Source organism: Melanotaenia boesemani, chromosome 17 (assembly GCF_017639745.1).
Source record: "Melanotaenia boesemani isolate fMelBoe1 chromosome 17, fMelBoe1.pri, whole genome shotgun sequence".
Lineage (NCBI taxonomy): Eukaryota > Metazoa > Chordata > Actinopteri > Atheriniformes > Melanotaeniidae > Melanotaenia > Melanotaenia boesemani.
In genome coordinates, this window is record NC_055698.1 from 999,307 (window position 1) to 1,020,338 (window position 21,032).

The following is a 21,032-nucleotide window of genomic DNA, read 5'->3' on the forward strand; positions in this document are numbered from 1 at the left end:
AAGGCCTGTTCTTGTTGGATGATGTTATAGACCACTGAATGCCAACTTAATGTATTCAGCAACTCTTATTGATTTAATTTTTACTACTACTTCATCAATGACACGTTTAAGTAGTTATTGGTCAGTTTATTATTATTATTATTAGTATTAATAATAATTATTATTATTATTAATTAACATATATTATAATATAATGAATTGTTGTTATTATTATTAATAATAATAATAACAATAGTAATAATAATAATACATTTTATTTATAGGCGCATTTCTTGACACGCGCGGCTACCGTACCGATACAAACAAGGTACAAAATACAACATTTATCGTTGAATGTGTTTATTTTCCTAATTATACTAATGAGACATTTAATTCATTATTCCAGCTGTTTTTGGATTTCTTTGTGGCACTTCTCGCTCTTCATACCTTCCAGTCCAGTAGATGGTGGTAAATTCGTCTTTAAGCTGGTTTGTTAACCATAACAGAAGAAGTGACTCCGCACACAATGGAGCATCAGTGTAAATAACAGGCTCCCATTAATAAACTTAAAACTGGGCATTATATGGACGTTATCTCTCTGTGTTAGTGCAATGTGGAGGTCTGTAGTGTCCGGACTCCACCTGTTAGCTAACAGTTTGTAGCACTGAGGGGTTAGCCTGCTAGCTCAGGTAGCAGAACCGTTAGTCCGTTAGCTAAACACCGGCTGAGTCGGACCGGTTCGGTTTCTCCGCCTTATTTTCTGGCAGCCCTATCTGAACTATGGAGTTTCCTTTTGATATTAATCAGTTATTTACTGAGAGAATCTCCGTCTTGGACCAGAACCTTGTAGCAGGTTGGAAATCAGCTGTAAGGTGAGTTAAAGGATGCCGGTTTTACTGTTATTAGCATATTACATCTCACTAACATCCAGAATAAATCCAGCCAGCAGTTGATCGGATTCTCAAACTCAAACATCTCATTATTCAACACTGTGATGTCAGGATCAGACTGTTCCTGAGGAAAGACCTGCCGCTGAGTGCCATTTTAGTCCAGAGAGGAGTCTACAGAAAGCAGGACTCCCTCTACATCAACTGAACACACACACACATTGTTCTCTAGGGGCGTGAACGCAATGATTTCCAAATCTCATCATCCCATATTTTATTTCCAAAAGAAGATAAACGTACGAGATGTTAAAACTGAACATGTGAGCTGATGGCTGCAACGCATCTGTAAAAAAAAAAAAAAAAGAAGAAGAAAAGAAAAGTTCCAGGGTAACGTTCAGCACGGTGGAAAAAGTAGTTCCAGGATGATGTTCAGCATGGTGGAAAAAGTAGTTCCAGGATGATGTTCAGCATGGTGGAAAAAGTAGTTCCAGGATGATGTTCAGCACGGTGGAAAAAGTAGTTCCAGGATGATGTTCAGCACGGTGGAAAAAGTAGTTCCAGGGTGATGTTCAGCACGGTGGAAAAAGTAGTTCCAGGGTGGTGTTCAGCACGGTGGAAAAAGTAGTTCCAGGGTGAGGTTCAGCACGGTGGAAAAAGTAGTTCCAGGGTGATGTTCAGCACGGTGGAAAAAGTAGTTCCAGGGTGATGTTCAGCACGGTGGAAAAAGTAGTTCCAGGGTGGTGTTCAGCACGGTGGAAAAAGTAGTTCCAGGGTGATGTTCAGCACGGTGGAAAAAGTAGTTCCAGGGTGATGTTCAGCATGGTGTAAAAAGTAGTTCCAGGGTGATGTTCAGCATGGTGGAAAAAGTAGTTCCAGGGTGGTGTTCAGCACGGTAGAAAAAGTAGTTCCAGGGTGATGTTCAGCACGGTGTAAAAAGTAGTTCCAGGGTGGTGTTCAGCACGGTGTAAAAAGTAGTTCCAGGGTGGTGTTCAGCATGGTGTAAAAAGTAGTTCCAGGGTGATGTTCAGCATGGTGTAAAAAGTAGTTCCAGGGTGATGTTCAGCACGGTGTATCATCTCTTCTTCTAACATGTCTGGAAACATCTGGGAAGTGAGGAGACCAGTTGCTGGAGTTTTAGGAGAGGAATGTTGTCCCATTCTGGTCTGATGCAGGATTCTAGCTGCTCTACAGTCCTGGACCTCGGTTGCTGGATTCCTGCTTCCATGATGCTCCAGATGTTGTGTACTGGTGAAAGGTCTGGACTGCAGGCAGGCCAGTTCAGCATCCGGACTCTTCTCCTGTGAAGCCATGCTGCTGTGATGGATGCAGGATGTGGTTCAGCATCGTCTTGCTGAAATCTACAAGGTCTTCCCTGAAAGAGACGTTGTCTGGATGGAGCAGATGTTGCTCTAAAACCTCCATGTACTTTTCAGCATTGATGGAGCTTCACAGATGTGGAAGCTGCCCACACCATAGACACTAATGCAGCCCCATCCCATCAGAGATGCAGCTTTTCACCTGTCCACTGATAACAAGCTGGATGCTCCCTCTCCTCTTTAGTCTGCAGGACACGCCGTTCATGCAGAACTGTGTTCACTGCGATTTCTGGAAGTCTTCCTGAGTCCATGTAGTGGTTTCCAGTAGAGAATTGTGTCTAGTTTTAATACAGTGCTGCCTGAGGACCCCAAGATCAACATCATCCAGTCTTGTCCCATGCACACAGAGATTCCTTCTGTAGAATATTTGGATACTATTATACACTGTACATGGTGGGATCTACAAAGTCTTTACAAATTTATGTTGAGGAACATTTTTCTGGAATTGTTCCACAATTTCTAGGCCAACTTTGTCTCAGATTACATCTAAGAGACTCTGCCTCTCTGAAATGCTCCTTTTATACCCAGTCATGTTTCTGACCTGTTTCCACTTAACCTGATTAGTTGTCAAATGCTTCTCCAGTTGTCTTTTATTTGTACCAATTACTTTTCCAGCCTTTTTTCCCCTTGCTGCCATCAGATTCACTATCAGCTCATATTTTCCATTAAATGGTGAAAGTCTCAGTTTAAACATCTGATATGTTGTTAATGTTCTATGTTGTGTTTGAGAAATTTTTCCTAAACTTTCTAAATAAGAAGTGGGATTGTGTTGTGAATATTTTTGTTTTGTTTGTTTTGCTTTGTTTTTACCCATTGTCCTGTTGTAAAACACTGCAGCAGGGGTATCTGGAATAAATCAGTAAATAAAGAAATGATGTCGTCTATGGTCCATTGCTCTAATTAACTCTGTTATCCACTGCTCCCCGGATCCTGTTTGGTTCCGCTGTTCTGGATTTCAGGTCAGATCTTCAGGACCACGTAGCCACAGTTGTTGATGAACTTGGACGAGCTTCTGCAAAGGTGAGTGCGTTGATTTGTTCAGGACATTTATCCCTGATCACTTAGAGCCAGCAGTACCAGAGACAACAGATCTGCTCTGTGGCTAGTCGCTGTAGTTCTCTCCACTTTTTTTTTTATAATCTATACAAAGAATAAAGACAAATCTACATATAAAATGTAATGTTGATAATAATAGCTGACAGTCGACAGTTGTGAGCAGTAAACCAGAAAAATAAACATGTTACATCATATTTATTTAGCTTGATGTGTGTGTCGTCATCATGTTTTAGGATAGAAGGGTGCCAACAGCAGCAGCATGTAACAACCTCTCAGGGCTCGAAATACCACGTGCATGTGCACCTAAAATTGGAGTGGTGCACCTAATCTTCCACCATACATGTACCCTTGCAAGTATGAAGAAATACGGTAACTTATAGTAAAGCCAACTTAGCACCTTTGTTGCTATATTTAGTGAGTATTCAGACCCCTCCAATGATTTAAAAAAAAGAAAGGAAACAGACCGGAGCCGGAGTGGACCCCAACCACTACAGCACCACTGGTACGCAACTATTCCTGGAGCTTGATCATTTGACACGCTATAAAAGCACTCACTGGAGGCTGGTGTAGTCTTGAAATAAGTGCGCTAGCCATGTAACCATGAAACACACACTTTGGTAGGAGTGCTTATTTCAACACAACACCGGGCCTCTCGCAGTAGGAACACTTTTCTTGGAAAGCAGTGAGGAGGAACATTTGGTGGGGCCAGTTTGTTCAGGTTTAACTGGTGATGATCTCGTGTTCTAGGCTCAGCAGCTCTCAACTCCCATAACCAGTGCTTCCAAACTGCAGTCCCAGAAACATCAGCTATACCTGCTGAAGGATGGAGAGAGCAGCAGGTACATCTCAGGCTTCTCTCATGACACACAAACATCTTCCACTGAGTCCGGTGACTCCCGTTTCTTCTTGTGTCTTTTACAGAGGGCGTGGTGTAGCTGTGGGATTCCTTAAGGTCGGATACAAGAAGTTATTTCTGCTGGTGAGTCTGTTGTTTCCTTCACTCCTCTTCTCATTCATCTTCCGCGTGTTTGCATGACTGTGTGGACGACTTTCCTTCCAGGACCGACATGGAGTTCACATTGAGGCGGAGCCACTGTGTGTGTTGGACTTCTACGTTTCAGAAAACCTGCAGCGACATGGCTACGGGCTGGAGCTGTTTAAGTTTATGCTTCAGGTGAAGCTTGTTTTCCTTTGATGAAACCTAGAGTCAACTGGGAGTCTCCACGGGTAAACCTGGAACTGTAAACCTGTTTCAGGTGACTGTAAACCTGGAACTGTAAACCTATTCCAGTTTCCTCTAGGACCTTGCAACTCTTCCTAGAGTGCAGGAAAAACGTTCGTTAACTTAAAAATTAGTTAGTTTAAACCGGTCAGTCCACTAGCCTCAAACAGTTGTTTCTGATCTGTGCACACCTTCATTCACCTGCATGTGTGATAATCAGGTCTGTGTGGGAGCAGTAACACATTTCTTCTGCAGCTAAATCAGGCAAACACACAGAAGTACTGCTGGAATGTTCTGCCACACTTCCTATGTATAACAAAAATAAACTGACAAGTGGAGTGATTTGTTGCCTTGGAAACAGAGACTTATCACATCCATCCAGACATTTGACATGTGCGCTGTCATCAATGTCACTTTTTTCTTTCCTGACTCTAGCACAAGAACGTGGATCCGGTTCTGATGGCGTATGACAGACCCTCACCTAAATTCCTCTCCTTCCTGGCGAAGCATTACTGCCTGACCCAAAGCGTTCCTCAGGTACCATCTCACCATCACCGCATCCATATGAGCGGTTCTGTTCATCTGTTCTGGTTGTTCCTTCTCATGAGAACACAAACTGATGTGGATCTTTTTCCCATGTGACTTTCTGACTAGTTGACCAGTTTATATTTAGACACCACTTTTACTTCCATTCTGGGCATTTCAAAGGGTTGTCTCATGAATATTCATAAAGTGTATCCGGCATGGTAGTAATAAGATAATTTCACCTGAAGTCACACATGAAGTCGAGGAAACATGATCAACCCTAAACATTAACGCAGCACCATAAAACTGAGAACAGTCCAACTGAGTCCAACTACTTGTAGTCCAAAAATAATCCAATTAGTTCAATTTCTAATAACTGTTTTCATAAAAACTAGTTTTTAAAATTATTACCAAGCTAAGGACACCAAAGGATTGCATTAAATCTTCTTTATGATTCAACCCTCCATTATGAGCTGCACGAGGAGACAGTAGTGAGGAAAACCATCAGAACCAGGAAGGAAAACCTCCATCAGATCCAGAACCAGGGAGGAGAACGTCCATCAGAACCAGAACCAGGGAGGAAAATCTCCATCAGAACCAGAACCAGGAAGGAAAACCTCCATCAGAACCAGGGAGGGGAACTTCCATCAGAACCAGAACCAGGGAGGAAAACCTCCATCAGCACCAGAACCAAGGAGGAAAACTTCCATCAAAACCAGAACCAGGGAGGAAAACCTCCATCACAACCAGAACCAGGGAGGAGAACTTTCATCAGAACCAAGGAGGAGAACTTCCATCAAAACCAGAACCAGGGAGGAAAATCTCCATCAAAACCAGAACCAGGGAGGAGAACTTTCATCAGAACCAGAACCAAGGAGGAGAACTTCTATCAAAACCAGAACCAGAACCAGGGAGGAAAACTTTCATCAGAACCAGAACCAGGGAGGAGAACTTCCATCAGAACCAGATCCAAGGAGGAGAACTTCCATCAGAACCAGAACCAAGGAGGAGAACTTCCATCAGAACCAGATCCAAGGAGGAGAACTTCCATCAGAACCAGAACCAGGGAGGAGAACTTCCATCAGAACCAGAACAAGGGAGGAGAACTTCCATCAGAGCCAGAACCAGGGAGGAGAACTTCCATCAGAACCAGATCCAAGGAGAAGAACGTCCATCAAAACCAGAACCAGGGAGGAGAACTTCCATCAAAACCACAACCAGAGAGGAAAACCTCTATCAGAACCAGAACCAGGGAGGAAAACCTCCATCCGAACCAGAATCAGGAAGGAAAATCTCCATCAGATCCAGAACCAGGGAGGAGAACGTCCATCAGAACCAGAACCAGGGAGGAAAATCTCCATCAGAACCAGAACCAGGAAGGAAAACCTCCATCAGAACCAGGGAGGGGAACTTCCATCAGAACCAGAACCAGGGAGGAAAACCTCCATCAGCACCAGAACCAAGGAGGAAAACTTCCATCAAAACCAGAACCAGGGAGGAAAACCTCCATCACAACCAGAACCAGGGAGGAGAACTTTCATCAGAACCAAGGAGGAGAACTTCCATCAAAACCAGAACCAGGGAGGAAAATCTCCATCAAAACCAGAACCAGGGAGGAGAACTTTCATCAGAACCAGAACCAAGGAGGAGAACTTCTATCAAAACCAGAACCAGAACCAGGGAGGAAAACTTTCATCAGAACCAGAACCAGGGAGGAGAACTTCCATCAGAACCAGATCCAAGGAGGAGAACTTCCATCAGAACCAGAACCAAGGAGGAGAACTTCCATCAGAACCAGATCCAAGGAGGAGAACTTCCATCAGAACCAGAACCAGGGAGGAGAACTTCCATCAGAACCAGAACAAGGGAGGAGAACTTCCATCAGAGCCAGAACCAGGGAGGAGAACTTTCATCAGAACCAGATCCAAGGAGAAGAACGTCCATCAAAACCAGAACCAGGGAGGAGAACTTCCATCAAAACCACAACCAGAGAGGAAAACCTCTATCAGAACCAGAACCAGGGAGGAAAACCTCCATCCGAACCAGAATCAGGAAGGAAAATCTCCATCAGATCCAGAACCAGGGAGGAGAACGTCCATCAGAACCAGAACCAGGGAGGAAAATCTCCATCAGAACCAGAACCAGGAAGGAAAACCTCCATCAGAACCAGGGAGGGGAACTTCCATCAGAACCAGAACCAGGGAGGAAAACCTCCATCAGCACCAGAACCAAGGAGGAAAACTTCCATCAAAACCAGAACCAGGGAGGAAAACCTCCATCACAACCAGAACCAGGGAGGAGAACTTTCATCAGAACCAAGGAGGAGAACTTCCATCAAAACCAGAACCAGGGAGGAAAATCTCCATCAAAACCAGAACCAGGGAGGAGAACTTTCATCAGAACCAGAACCAAGGAGGAGAACTTCTATCAAAACCAGAACCAGAACCAGGGAGGAAAACTTTCATCAGAACCAGAACCAGGGAGGAGAACTTCCATCAGAACCAGATCCAAGGAGGAGAACTTCCATCAGAACCAAAACCAAGGAGGATAACTTCCATCAGAACCAGATCCAAGGAGGAGAACTTCCATCAGAACCAGAACCAGGGAGGAGAACTTCCATCAGAACCAGAACAAGGGAGGAGACCTTCCATCAGAGCCAGAACCAGGGAGGAGAACTTCCATCAGAACCAGATCCAAGGAGGAGAACGTCCATCAAAACCAGAACCAGGGAGGAGAACTTCCATCAGAACCAGATCCAAGGAGGAGAACTTCCATCAGAACCAGAACCAGGGAGGAGAACTTCCATCAGAACCAGAACCAAGGAGGAGAGATGTTCACCTGATCAGCTGACCGTCCTCTGCTTTATGAGGTCATGAGACTGCAGCAGTTTAAACTAATCTTGACAGCTGATAGACCCATGTTTCTGGTTCTGACTTGTATTGCCATCTTAGTGTCAGAACCGGGCACTTTCAGACATGATGCCATCTTTTCTGGAAAGGCAGACATTGGGAACAGATCTATAACTGCAGCTCCTTACCTGTGAACATGACGTATCCATGGAGATCATCAGCTGGGAAGAAAGCCAGAGAAGCCCTTCACAGTGGGTAAATATGTTGTGGGAAGCCATTGGTCGACCAGGTGAACTTTCTGAGATCACCAAAGAGACGACTATCTGTACTGTTATTATAACCATTTCTGGTTAACTTTTAACCCTAAAAACTCAATTTTCCCATTTTTGATCCACCTGTTTTTTGGGGGTTTTTTGGTTTTATGTAAAAATGTTCAACCCTTTTAATCCCAGTTAATTGTTATTTTGTTAATCAAATTATGAAGCTTAAATGATTTAAAATGAATGTTTTAATAGATATAGCAGCATAAAGGCCATTCAACACAACTAAACAGAATTTCGTAGTAATAACACAGATTAACAGTGACCAAGCCTTTTCTCATCTGCACATCATTGTCTCAGGCTTGGCTGTCAGGATAGATCTGTATACATGTGTGTGTACACTGTGTGCAGAATTATTAGGCAAATGAGTATTTTGATCACATCATCCTCTTTATGCATGTTGTTCTACTCCAACCGGTACAGGCTTGAAAGCCTACTACCAATTAAGCATATCAGGTGATGTGCATCTCTGTAATGAGAAGGGGTGTGGTGTAATGACATCAACACCCTGTATCAGGTGTGCATAATTATTAGGCAACTTCCATTATTTTGGCAAAATGGGTCAGAAGAGAGATTTGACGGACTCTGAAAAGTCAAAAATAGTGAGATGTCTTGCAGAGGGATGCAGCACTCTTAAAATTGCCAAGCTTTGAGGCGTGATCATCGAACAATCAAGCGTTTCATTCAAAATAGTCAACATGGTCGCAAGAAGCGTGTTGAAAAAACAAGGCGCAAAATAACTGCCCATGAACTGAGGAAAATCAAGCGTGAAGCTGCCAAGATGCCATTGGCCACCAGTTTTGCCATATTTCAGAGCTGCAACATCACTGGAGTGCCAAGAAGCACAAGGTGTGCAATACTCAGGGACATGGCCAAGGTAAGGAAGGCTGAAAAACGACCACCACTGAACAAGACACACAAGATAAAATGTCAAGACTGGGCCAAGAAATATCATAAGACTGATTTTTCTAAGGTTTTATGGACTGATGAAATGAGAGTGAGTCTTGGTGGGCCAGATGGATGGGCCCGTGGCTGGATCAGTACAGGGCAGAGAGCTCCACTCCGACTCAGACGCCAGCAAGGTGGAGGTGGGATACTGGTATGGGCTGGTATCATCAAAGATGAGCTTGTGGGACCTTTTCGGGTTGAAGATGAAGTCAAGCTCAACTCCCAGTCCTACTGCCAGTTTCTGGAAGACACCTTCTTCAAGCAGTGGTACAGGAAGAAGTCAGCATCGTTCACGAAGAACATGATTTTCATGCAGGACAATGCTCCATCACACGCATCCAAGTACTCCACTGGGTGGCTGGCCAGAAAAGGTCTAAAAGAAGAAAAAATAATGACATGGCCTCCTTGTTCACCTGATCTTAACCCCATAGAGAACCTGTGGTCCCTCATCAAATGTGAGATCTACAGGGAGGGAAAACAGTACACCTCTCTGAACAGGGTCTGGGAGGCTGTGGTTGCTGCTGCACGCAATGTTGATCGTGAACAGATCAAGACACTGACAGAATCTATGGATGGCAGGCTTTTGAGTGTCCTCGCAAAGAAAGGTGGTTATATTGGTCACTGATTTGTTTTGTTTTGTTTTTGAATGCCAGAAATGTATATTTGTAAATTTTGAGTTGTTATATTGGTTTCCCTGGTGAAAATAAATAAGTGAAATGGGTATAAATTTGGTTTTTGTTAAGTTGCCTAATAATTATGCACAGTAATAGTCACCTGCACACACAGATATCCTCCTAAGATACTAAAACTAAAAAGCCCCACTCCAACTTCCAAACATATTCAGCTTTGATATTTATGAGTCTTTTGTGTTCATTGCGAACATAGTTGTTGTTCTATAATAAAATTAATCCTCAAAAATACAACTTGCCTAATAATTCTGCACACCCTGTGTATATATATATATATATATATATAAATATATATATATATATATATATGTATATATATATATATATATATATATATATATATATATATATATATATATAAGCTATTTATATAAGCTATATAAATGAGCTGTTATTTGTGTAATATGTGTTTCATATTCCTCCTCCTCCTTGACCCGCCACCTTATCGTGGTGGAGGAGTTTGTGCATCCTGGCGATCCTAGCGGCTATGTTGTCGGGGGCTCATGCCCCTGGTAGGGTCACCCGTGGTAAACAGGTGTCTAGGGGACGGACCAGACGAAGTGCGGCTCAAATCACCCCTATGATGATGAGAAAGCAAGGACCAAGGTTTCCCTTGCCTGGACGCGAGGCCCCCCTCTGGAGCCAGGCCTGGAGGTGGGGCACAGAGGCGAGCGCCTGGTGGCCAGGCCTTTGCCCATGGGGCCCGGTCGGGCTCAGCCCGAAAGGGTGACATGGGCCTCCCCTCCCGTGGGCTCACCACCTGCAGGAGGGGCCATAGGTGGGTTGCGTGCATTGTGAGCTGGGTGGCTGCCAGAGGCAGGGACCCTGGCAACCTGATCCTCGGCTGCAAAAGCTAGCTATAGGGACGTGAAATGTCACCTCTCTGGCGGGGAAGGAGCCTGAGCTGGTGCGAGAGGTTGAACGGTTCCGGCTAGATATAGTTGGACTCACTTCGACGTACGGCTTGAGCTCAGGAACAACTGTCCTTGAGAGGGGTTGGACCTTCCGCCATTTTGGAGTTGCTCCCGGTGAGAGGTGCCGAGCAGGTGCGGGCATGCTCATTGCCCCCCAACTTGGCGCCTATATGTTGGGGTTTACCCCAGTGGATGAAAGGGTAGCCTTCCTCCGCCTTCGGGTGGGGGGACGGGTCCCCACTGTTGTTTGTGCTTATACACCAAATAGCAGTTCAGAGTACCCACCATTTTTGGAGTCCTTGGAGAGGGTGTTGGCGCACTCCTTCCAGGGACTCCCTCGTTTTGCTAGGGGACTTCAGTGCTCACGTGGGCAATGACAGCGAGACCTGGAGGGACTTGATGGAGCCTCCCTGATCTAAATCTGAGTGGTGTTTTGTTGTTGGACTTCTGTGCTCATCATGGACTGTCCATAACGAACACCCCGGTGAACAAAAGGGTAGCTTCATGAACGAACTCACATTTGTCACTTGGAATGTGCGTGGAGCTGGCACAGGGGAAAAGAGGTTAAACATTTTCAATCGTTTGCAAGAAATGAAAGCAGATATAATATTACTCCAAGAGACTCATTTATCAAACTCAACAATAGATCTTCTCTCAACAACCCAGTTTCCACACGTGTATTCAGCTTGTTATAATTCTAGGCAGAGAGGAGTAGCAACTCTTATTAATAGAAGGTTAAATTTTGATATAGATAATACAATCATAGATCCAGAAGGCAGATTTATAATAGTTACATTATCTATTAAGAATGTTAAGTTATGTATCGCAAATATATATGGTCCAAATGTAGATGATCCTCCTTCTTTCACTCCCTCTTCGCCTCTATGGTCACTCAGATAACACACTAATTGTAGGAGGTGATTTTAACATTATATTGGAGAAAAAAAGTACCACAGGAGCTCATCAAGTCTGGAAATCCTCAGAAACTGTAAAACAGTACATGAAGGATTTTGGTCTCTGTGATGCTTGGCGCTCTCACCATCCCACACTAAGAGAATACACCTTCTTCTCTTCAGTTCACCATTCCTATTCTAGATTAGATTATTTCTTAACTAGCAGCTCGCTGATGAATGACATGTCAGAAATCAAAATCCATCCTATTAGCAATAGTGATTACGCACCAGTATCATTCACTCTGAGAAGTAAGAGCAATAAACCAGCAACTAGAAACTGGAGATTTAATACGTCATTACTTAAAGATCCTGAGTTTATCAGCTACTTCAAAAGAGAATGGTCCTTATATCTAGAAAATAACGACTTGCCAGAAACTTCAGCAAGTGTTCTTTGGGAAGCAGGAAAAGCAGTAATGAGAGGGAAAATTATTTCCTTTTCTTCTCATAAGAAAAAGAAGGAAACTTTGAGAATTTCAGAGTTAGAACTCAAAATTAAATCCTTAGAGGAGCTTACCATGTCTCCCTAGAAGAACACATACTAAATGCTATAAGGAAAGCTAAACTTGAACTTAATGAAATAATAGATAAAAAGACGCTATTCTTGGTGCAAAGACTTCGCTTGGAGAATTTTGAGCATGGCAACAAATCCGGAAGGTTCTTGGCTAATCAGTTCAAAACAAATAAGGAGAAAACAACCATCTACTCTGTCAGAGATCCAGAAGGAAACATCAGCCACGACCCTGACAAGATAAATAACACTTTCAAAGAATTCTATAAAACATTATATACATCACAACTAACTACAACAGATGACAATATTGATAAATTTCTTAGTAACATTAATCTTCCACAATTAAAACATGAAGATAAAATGGTCTTGGATTCCCCCCTTTCAGTCGGCGAACTCCATGAAGCTCTCCAGCATATGCCCAACAATAAAGCCCCAGGTCCTGATGGTTACCCAGCAGAATTCTACAAAGAATTCTGGACAACGTTGGCACCCACTTTCTACAATATGATATTAGAAATAAAGGAAAAACAAAAAATACCTTCAAATATGAACCTAGCCAATATTACTCTACTAATAAAACCAGGTAAGGACCCGACACTTCCATCCAGTTACCGTCCAATTTCATTAATAAATGTAGATCTCAAAATAATTAGCAAAGCTTTGGCCAGAAGAATAGAAAAAATAACCCCTCTAATAATACATCCTGACCAAACAGGCTTTATTAAAGGTAGACATTCCTCTACTAACATGCGTAGATTAATTAACATCATAGATTATTCTACTCTGCATAATCTGGAATCCACAGTAATTTCTTTAGACGCAGAAAAAGCATTTGACCGAGTAAACTGGAAATTTTTATTTGCAACGTTAAACAAATTTGGGTTTGGGTCATCTTACATAGATTGGATAAAAATATTATATAACAACCCAAATGCATGTGTGAAGACCAATGATCAAACCTCTCCAAGCTTCTGTTTGCAGAGAGGCACCAGACAGGGCTGCCCGCTTTCTCCATCACTCTTTGCTATTTTTATTGAACCCCTAGCTGCTGCCATAAGACAAAATAAAGAGATTAAAGGAATCCATGCCAAAAAGATAGAACACAAGATAAGTCTTTATGCTGATGACGTATTACTTTTCCTCCAGAACTCACCAACATCTCTCCCCCAGACAATCACACTTATTAACACATTCTCATCAATATCTGAATACTCTATTAACTGGTCTAAGACTATTATTATGCCCATCAACTGTGACCTACAAAACATACCCAATACTACAATACAGTCTGGAAACATTAGATATCTAGGCATAAACATTTCCCCCAGGTTATCAGAACTAACAAAGCTAAATTATGTCCAGCTACTTAAAGCAATGGAGGATGATCTCTCACGGTGGAGGCGCTTACCCATATCACTCATGGGGAGGGTTGCCACAGTTAAAATGATGGTTCTATCTAAAGTAAACTACCTGTTTTCAATGATACCCACTAAACCATCCTCCAGTTGGTTTAAGTCACTGGACTCACATATATCTAAATTTTTATGGAAAAATAAGCCATCACGTATCAGTCTAAAAACTTTACAACAGACTAAAGATAGAGGCGGATTGGAGCTACCCGACTTTAATCATGTTTTCTTAGCTAACAAGCTGCAGTATGTCTCCAAATGGCTTAAACCTAGCAGTCTGGATGAAACATGGTTAGATGTAGAGCAAGCATTGTGTGAGGATGTGTTTATCTCTGATCTGCCATTCATCAGCTCAACCATCAAAACACATAAGTGTTTTAAAAGCATCAATATCAGTTCCTCCTTAGTGGCTTGGTGGGATTTTCTAAAAATAACCAAATCCTCACTTTTTCCATGTAAGTTTACACCCCTCTGGAACAACCCTGACATCCTGCAAAACAAAAAGCTTATCAATTTTACTCAATGGAAAAATAAAGGAATAAAACAGTATAATAGAAAATGGAAACTTCTTATCATTTAATATTCTCACTTCACAATATGGAATCAGTAGCAAAACATTTTTAGAATATCACCAGCTTAAAAATATTATATGTAAAAAATATACCATTAATCAATTAAACTTACAGCTACCTATTAGGGTGGCAGAATTCATGAATCTCAATGCCCCAAAGCTATTATCAAAAACATATAGACTATTATCTAAACTAGAAGACTCAATCTGTCTTCCAACTTCAAAATGGGAGGGTGACTTATCCAGTAACTTTAATAAAGATAAATGGTCACAAATATGTTTAAACACCTTTAAAATGACTAAAAATTCAAATATGCAACTAATACAATTCAAAATTCTGCATAGAACTCATTATACAGGACAAAGGATGTTCAGGATGGGTCTGTCACAATCAAACATCTGCACACACTGCAATGAAAACACACCAGATAACTACCTCCATGCCTTGTGGTCCTGCACACCTGTCCACAGGTTCTGGCTTCAGGTATGTGTGGACATGTCAACATGGTTTAAATGTAATATTCCTACAATCCCCGCACTATGTCTACTAGGTGACTTGGGTGACATTAATATGGCAATTAACTCTGCACACATGATACGCACAGCATTATGCATCGCAAAGAAAACTATCCTTGTAAACTGGAAAAACAAAAATAATCTGTGTATTCAGCAGTTTAGGAATCTCTTAGTTGACCACATCAGTAATGAGACAATGTCTGCCTCCTTAAAGAACTATTCGGCTGAATCTCATTCCTTCTGGTCCCCTGTGCTTAGTTCCATCACTTAGTGTAGGTGGAGGACTGTGACCTCGTTGCTATGGGGGTTTGAGAAAGGGCCAAGAGTGACTGGCGGTTGCGGGTTCTTTGTGGTTGCCCGTGATGCGGGACCGGGCTGCTCTGCGGTGGGGGTGGCTCTGAGTCTGGCCCCGTTGGGGGCTGTGGGGGCCAGCGGTTGGAGTCGCCTCGTGGCGGGGGGTGAGGCCACTGGTGGTGCCTGGGTTGGTGGGCGTCGGTCCTGAGCCGGGTGGCCGGGCTATTCTGGGGCGGGCTGAGCGGGGGTTCTGGGCTCTGGTGCCTGGGGGTGGTCCTCCTCCCTCCGGGGTGGTGGGCTCCGTATGTGCCTGGGGTCTGGGCCTGCCCAGATGTGCTGCCATGGTGTGGGTTGGTGCATGCCCTGGTGTCTGGTTGACACCCTGGGACCCAGGGTATGGCCCGGGGGCAGGGGGGGGTGTAGGGGTTTGAAGGAGGGCTGAGTGGGATTTGGGGGATTATAGGGGGAGGTGCTGGGGTGTGAGACAGGGATGCTTGTATGTTGTGTGTGTGTCTATACTTTGGATGTTTGTGTGAATGGGGGGGTATGTTTGTGTGCGTGCGTATGCATGTTTTAGGATGAGTGGGGGTGTGTCTGGGGAGTGAGAGTGGGAGGGTTGGATGCTGTGCGAGTGCTTATATTTTTTGGGTGGGGCTGAGAGGGCATATGTGAGTTATGAGTGTGCAAGGAAATAGGTGTGTGCATGTGTTTCTGTGTGTGGTTGGGGCGGGGTTAAGTGCACTTGTGGGGGGGGGCTTGGGCAGGCCTGGGGGTGGTGGGCCGTGGGTCTGCCGCTGTCCCCATCCTCTCATTCCCCGTTAGGGGTGTGGGAGGGTGGAACTTTCTGGGGTGGGTGGCGGCTCACTGGCTGCGGTCCCTGAATGGCCCGGTCGTGGGGGGCGGCCTCTCCTGGCCTGTCTTGCCCTGGGGGGCCTCCTGGGGAGCAGGGGTGCCTAATGCCACTAAAGGCTCATCATCCAGAGGGAAGTTTGCTTCTGTTTGCTCTGGACGTACATCCCCGGACCCCTCTTACTTCCCGCTCTCTCTGTCTCACACACACACACACGTAGGGAGTTGGGAGGCGTGGGGCCATGAGGGGTGGAACGGAGGAGACCATTCAGTGGTCTCCTTGGATGCACCCCGTGGCTGCTCGCCTCTCAGTTTTAATTGCACCAAGACACCAAAACACAAGAAACACAACTCACAAACAACACCTGGGGGGCATGGTATGTGGTGCATGGCGGGCGGGGCCACTTAGGTGGCCCGGCTCGCGGCTCATTGCAGTCACTGCCCCTCAATTTTAATTGCACACAACACACACTACATAAACAGTCAGGAGCGGGGAGGGAGAGGGTATTGGGGACCTCTTACGCCCCTGCTCCTCCTGTGTGTGGCTGGGGGGCGGGCGGGGGGGGGTTGCCCCGGGGCCGGGTCCCGGGATGGCTGCGCTGGTGGGCTGCTGGCTCTATGGGGGTTGGGGCCCGCTGTCCGCTGGTCCGCCTGGGGTGTCCCCCACGGGGCATGGTGGGAGGGTTGTGTGTGGCGTGATTGTGTGGTGGTGAGCGATTGTGGGTGCGGCACGGGGGAGGGTGTGAGTGTGGGGTTATATGGGGTGCAGGTTGAAGTAGATGGGGAGTGGGGGGAGGGGGCCGATAGCACCCTGGTTCCCGGGGTGTGCGGCTGGAACATCGGGGTGTGTGCTGGCCTACGCCGGGTGGCTGTCTGGGGGGGCCTGGTCCTCCTAGGCATGTTGCGGGCCCTCTGCCTTTGGGGGGTGGGGCGGCCGCCTCTGGGCTCCCGGGGTCCTGGGCCCTTCGCTTGGGCTGCCCTGGTGGGCCGGTCCCTGGCGGGGCCGGCGGCTGCTGATCTTGGCCCACTGGGGCCTGTGCCCCGGGACCGTGGGCTCTCCTCTGCCGCCCTTCGGGTGGGGCTGGAGTTGTCTTTGTGGTGGGGTGGCATGGGTTGGTGCTCCGGGTCTGCTGCTGAGGGCCCGGCCCAGGCCCAGGCCCTGGTCTGCCTCTGGCCTCCGTGGAGGCGAGGTCGCATTTGCATGATCTCACTCACCACTCTTCATCACTGATCACTCCTTGTTTCTCATGCTCTGCATGCTGACACAGTCACTGAGTTGTCTAGTGGGTTTTTAATATTAAGCGATAATTATTAAAGAAGGAAAGAGAGGAGAAAGGAAAAGAAAGGAAAAAAAAAGAAAAAAAAAAAAAAATTTGTATTTTTCCTGTGAGTTAGTATCTGGTTGCTGTTATGTCTTTTTGATTTGATTTGGTTATTATTTAAGAACTCTTAATGACTGGCAGCCCTGTTTTTTTTTTTTTTTTTCTGTGTGTGTGTTTCTGCTTTTGTAAAAGTTGTAGGAAATTTTCTGGTGTGTTCATGTACAGGTGTAGCAGTTTGTTGTCTGGTGATGGTGTGGATTGTAGGGTCGTTTTCCTTCTGTCTGTGATCTTTTTGTCTCCTTTCTTCTTTCCCTTTTGCTATTTTTTTGCTATTTTCCATCTTTTTCTGTCCCCTCCGGTCAGGTCCAGCAAGATTACATAGATTCCGTGATTCAAAGTAAATAAATAAATAAATTAATCACATTATCAAGAGGAGCCTTATCCATAGGCCTCCCCTTGGCAGAGCAAATTTGTTCAGCACGATACAGCAACCAGATTATCATTTTGCTGCTATGATGCTGGACAGGACAAGTTAAAAGAAAAAAAAAAAAAAGAAAAAAGAACAAAAGGGTAGCCTCCCTCTGCCTTCGGGTGGGGGGGCGGGTCTTAATTGTTGTTTGGGCTTATGCACCGAACAACAGTTCAAAAGTACCCAACCTTTTTGTGGTCCTTGGATGGGGTGTTGGAAAGCACTCCTTCTGGGGGCTCTCTCGTTCTGCTGGGGAACTTCAGTGTGCACGAGGGTAATGACAGCAAGACCTGGAGGGGCATGATTAGGAGGAAAGGCCCGCTGATCTGAATCAGAGTGGTGTTTTCTTATTGGAGTAATGTTCTCATCTTCTGTGCTGTGGAATGTCCATAACGAACAAGATGTTCAGACATAAGTGTGTCCACATGTGCACTTGGCACCAGGACACTGTAGTCCGCAGTTCGATGATCGACTTTGTAGTTGTGTCATCGGACTTGCGGCCGCATGTTCTGGATACGCGGGTGAGGAGAGGGGCGGAGCTGTCAACTGATCACCACCTGGTGGTGAGTTAGCTCAGATGGTGGGGAGGATGCCAGTCAGGCCAGGCAAACCCAAGCGTGTTGTGAGGGTCTGCTGGGAACGTCCCCTATCAGAAGGAGTTTCAACCATGTCCCGGGTGAGGCAGGGGACATTGAGTCCAAATGGGCTGTGTTCCGTGCCTCTATTGTTGAGGCGGCCAGCCGCAGCTGTGGCCACAAGGTCATCGGTGCCTGTCGTGGCGGTAACCCCCGAACTCGTTGGTAGACACCAGCATTAAGTGATGCCGTCAAGCTGAAGAAGGAGTCCTATCGGGCCTTTTTGGCCTGTGGGTCTCCAGAGGCAGCGGAGCGCAGCTTCGGCGGTCGCTAAGGCAAAAACTCAGGCATGGGAGGAGTTTGGAGAGGCCATGGAGAATGACTTCCGGACGGCTTCGAGGAGATTCTGGTTCACCATCCGGCAGCTCAGGAGGGGAAAGCAGTGCTCCGTCAACACTGTGTACAGTGGTGATGGGGGGCTGCTGACCTCGACTCGGGACGTTGTGAGGCGGTGGAGGGAATACTTAGAAGACCTTCTCAATCCCACCAACACTTCTTCCAATGAGGAAGTAGAGCCTCAGGACCCTGGTGTTGGCTCTCCCATCTCTGGGGCTGAGGTTGCTGAGGTGGTTAAAAAGCTCCTTGGTGGCAAGGCCTCGGTGGCAAGGCCCCGGGGGTGTGTAATGTGTGATTTTTAGAGGTTCGTGGTGGTCGGCAGATGAAACACACAAAGTCAGAGTGCTAGAATAAATGTGTCAGGTTTATTCCCCGCAGCTCATGACACTCATCATTACATCTCAATGGGTTCAGCCTTATAAGCATAGCATAGCTTGCCCTACCTTTGACACGGACTGGAGAGCCAACAATCCCGGTAGAGTGGCTTAGAAAACCCCGGCTGGGCGTTCGTACTTAACCCGCAGCAGACTCTACCGAGATGTGGGATTTCCCCGTCTTTATACTTATTTAGAAAAAACACAACATCGCATGAGAGAGAGGATGGCCGGTCCTTCCCACAGGCGAGGATGAGTCCTGAGATCCTGTCTTGTAAACATATTTACAAGACACCCTTTTCTCACCCTTCCAAAGATAGGCAGTTACACAGTTCCCAAAACAAGCAGAATAATATAACATGCAGGTGGTCACTTGGGAACAAGCAGTTATATAACACCAATAGTATACAGATGGTCATTTTAGGACACAAATTAGATATTCCCATATCATTCCACCTCTGGCCTAAAATGGCCTTAATTCATAAAACCTTCACCTTCCCAGATAACATCATCATCTTCAGTATGGCCAGGAGCATGTTGATACTCCTGGCAGATAGTATTGACCCAATGACACACGAAATCTAACAACTCCATTCGCGTGGCATATACATCATTGTGCACCCATCGATCTTGATTACTCCAGTGCATATAAGTGAACTGATCTACATCAGTATCTGTATCCACAGTTACATGATAACACATCGTTCCATAAGGTCCATCTTCTGCTAAAATATGTATGTGCATCATCTTAAGGCAGTGTGATATATGGTCCTAGACAATCGTTGTTTAATCCGGCGTATATAAAGACATGTTAATACATTGCATAGCGTCAACACACATAAAATAGCCACAAGAATCAATAATGGTGGAGCTACATATGTTCTAGCGGTGACAGACATTCCTGAAAAAATGTCCCACCAGTGATGAGCACTGTCCATCTCCACCATCCTTGCTGCATGCAAAACCTGTTCCCGGTTAACTAGAGTTGTTGCTAAGGCACGGGTAACATTGTTACATTGTACCAATTCCATAGGTGTAAACCTTTTAAACAACCTGAGAACGGTACAGTAGGCAACTGAGTATGGTTGTGAGTAGTAGCTACGCAAAGGGTGTTGGGGCCCACTTGCCATAGCATGTCGCTAGCTGGTTCTATAAACCATTCACACAGTGCCGTGTCTCCTGTAAAGCATGGATTTCTATACCCTTTAGATAAGAGGCAGGCTTGGCCTCGATCAGTAGTTTCACAGTCCGTCAGGTCATACGTGTGATTGGTTTGGGGACTAAACCATTCACCGTGAGTTCTCAAAAACATATACTTATTATGTACGATCAATGGTAATACCTGAAACTTACAGATGGTGATTACTTGAGTAACATTCCACTGTATCCAACTTACTGTACACATGGTCATATTACATCGAGTCTGTTCAGGTTTTATTTGTAACCATAAAGCATCAGATATATCAAACAATCGTCTCCATTCATTTGGGTTAGGTGTAGTTATTACCCGTACAAACCTCTCCTCCTGTAGTCGGGAATATATCACCTGTAAACCACACACAGTTGCATCAATAGCTTTGGTTACATTTATTAAAACATCGGCAGTGTCATTAAACAATCTAGTTTGCCATTTCAACTGTTGTTGTAAAATGATTGCAGTCTCTTTTTGGGGTCCTATAGGGACCGGCATCCAGTTCCCCAGGCGATGAACGGCCTGGCTAGCTTTATTTCCAGTGTTGGGCAACATTGTCCAAGTGATTTCTCCTGTTCGAACCACAGCGTGTGCTTTTTCCTGGCAGGTCGTCACCAGTGGAGCTGTATGATTTTTAATTACTAGTTCCTTTGGCAATGCGTCCACTGGGTAAATAAAAGGGTTAGTCCGATTATCTATGGTTGTAGCATTTCTTAACTGATAAATTGGCAATGTAACAGGCCTCATTGTTGTTGCGTTCCTCCAGCCCATTCGAAACTGAACCACTTCCTCCATCGACTGGTGGGGGGTCATCGCAGTGACAGTGAGGGCAGCTA

General features: G+C 45.1%; 1 protein-coding gene across 4 annotated transcripts in view; it reads left to right on the forward strand.

Moving 5' to 3' along the window:
• The first annotated feature begins 463 nt into the window (after positions 1 to 463).
• atat1 (alpha tubulin acetyltransferase 1) overlaps positions 464 to 21,032 on the forward strand; it is a 40,345-nt gene continuing 19,776 nt past the window's right edge. For all 4 annotated transcript variants that reach the window (XM_042012281.1, XM_042012282.1, XM_042012283.1 and 1 more), the window contains exons 1-6: positions 464 to 851; positions 3,202 to 3,262; positions 4,046 to 4,137; positions 4,220 to 4,277; positions 4,359 to 4,472; positions 4,956 to 5,057. In XM_042012281.1, coding sequence (XP_041868215.1) covers positions 760 to 851; positions 3,202 to 3,262; positions 4,046 to 4,137; positions 4,220 to 4,277; positions 4,359 to 4,472; positions 4,956 to 5,057 — 519 coding nt within the window. In that variant the 5' untranslated portion in view covers positions 464 to 759. The remainder of the gene's footprint in view (positions 852 to 3,201; positions 3,263 to 4,045; positions 4,138 to 4,219; positions 4,278 to 4,358; positions 4,473 to 4,955; positions 5,058 to 21,032) is intronic.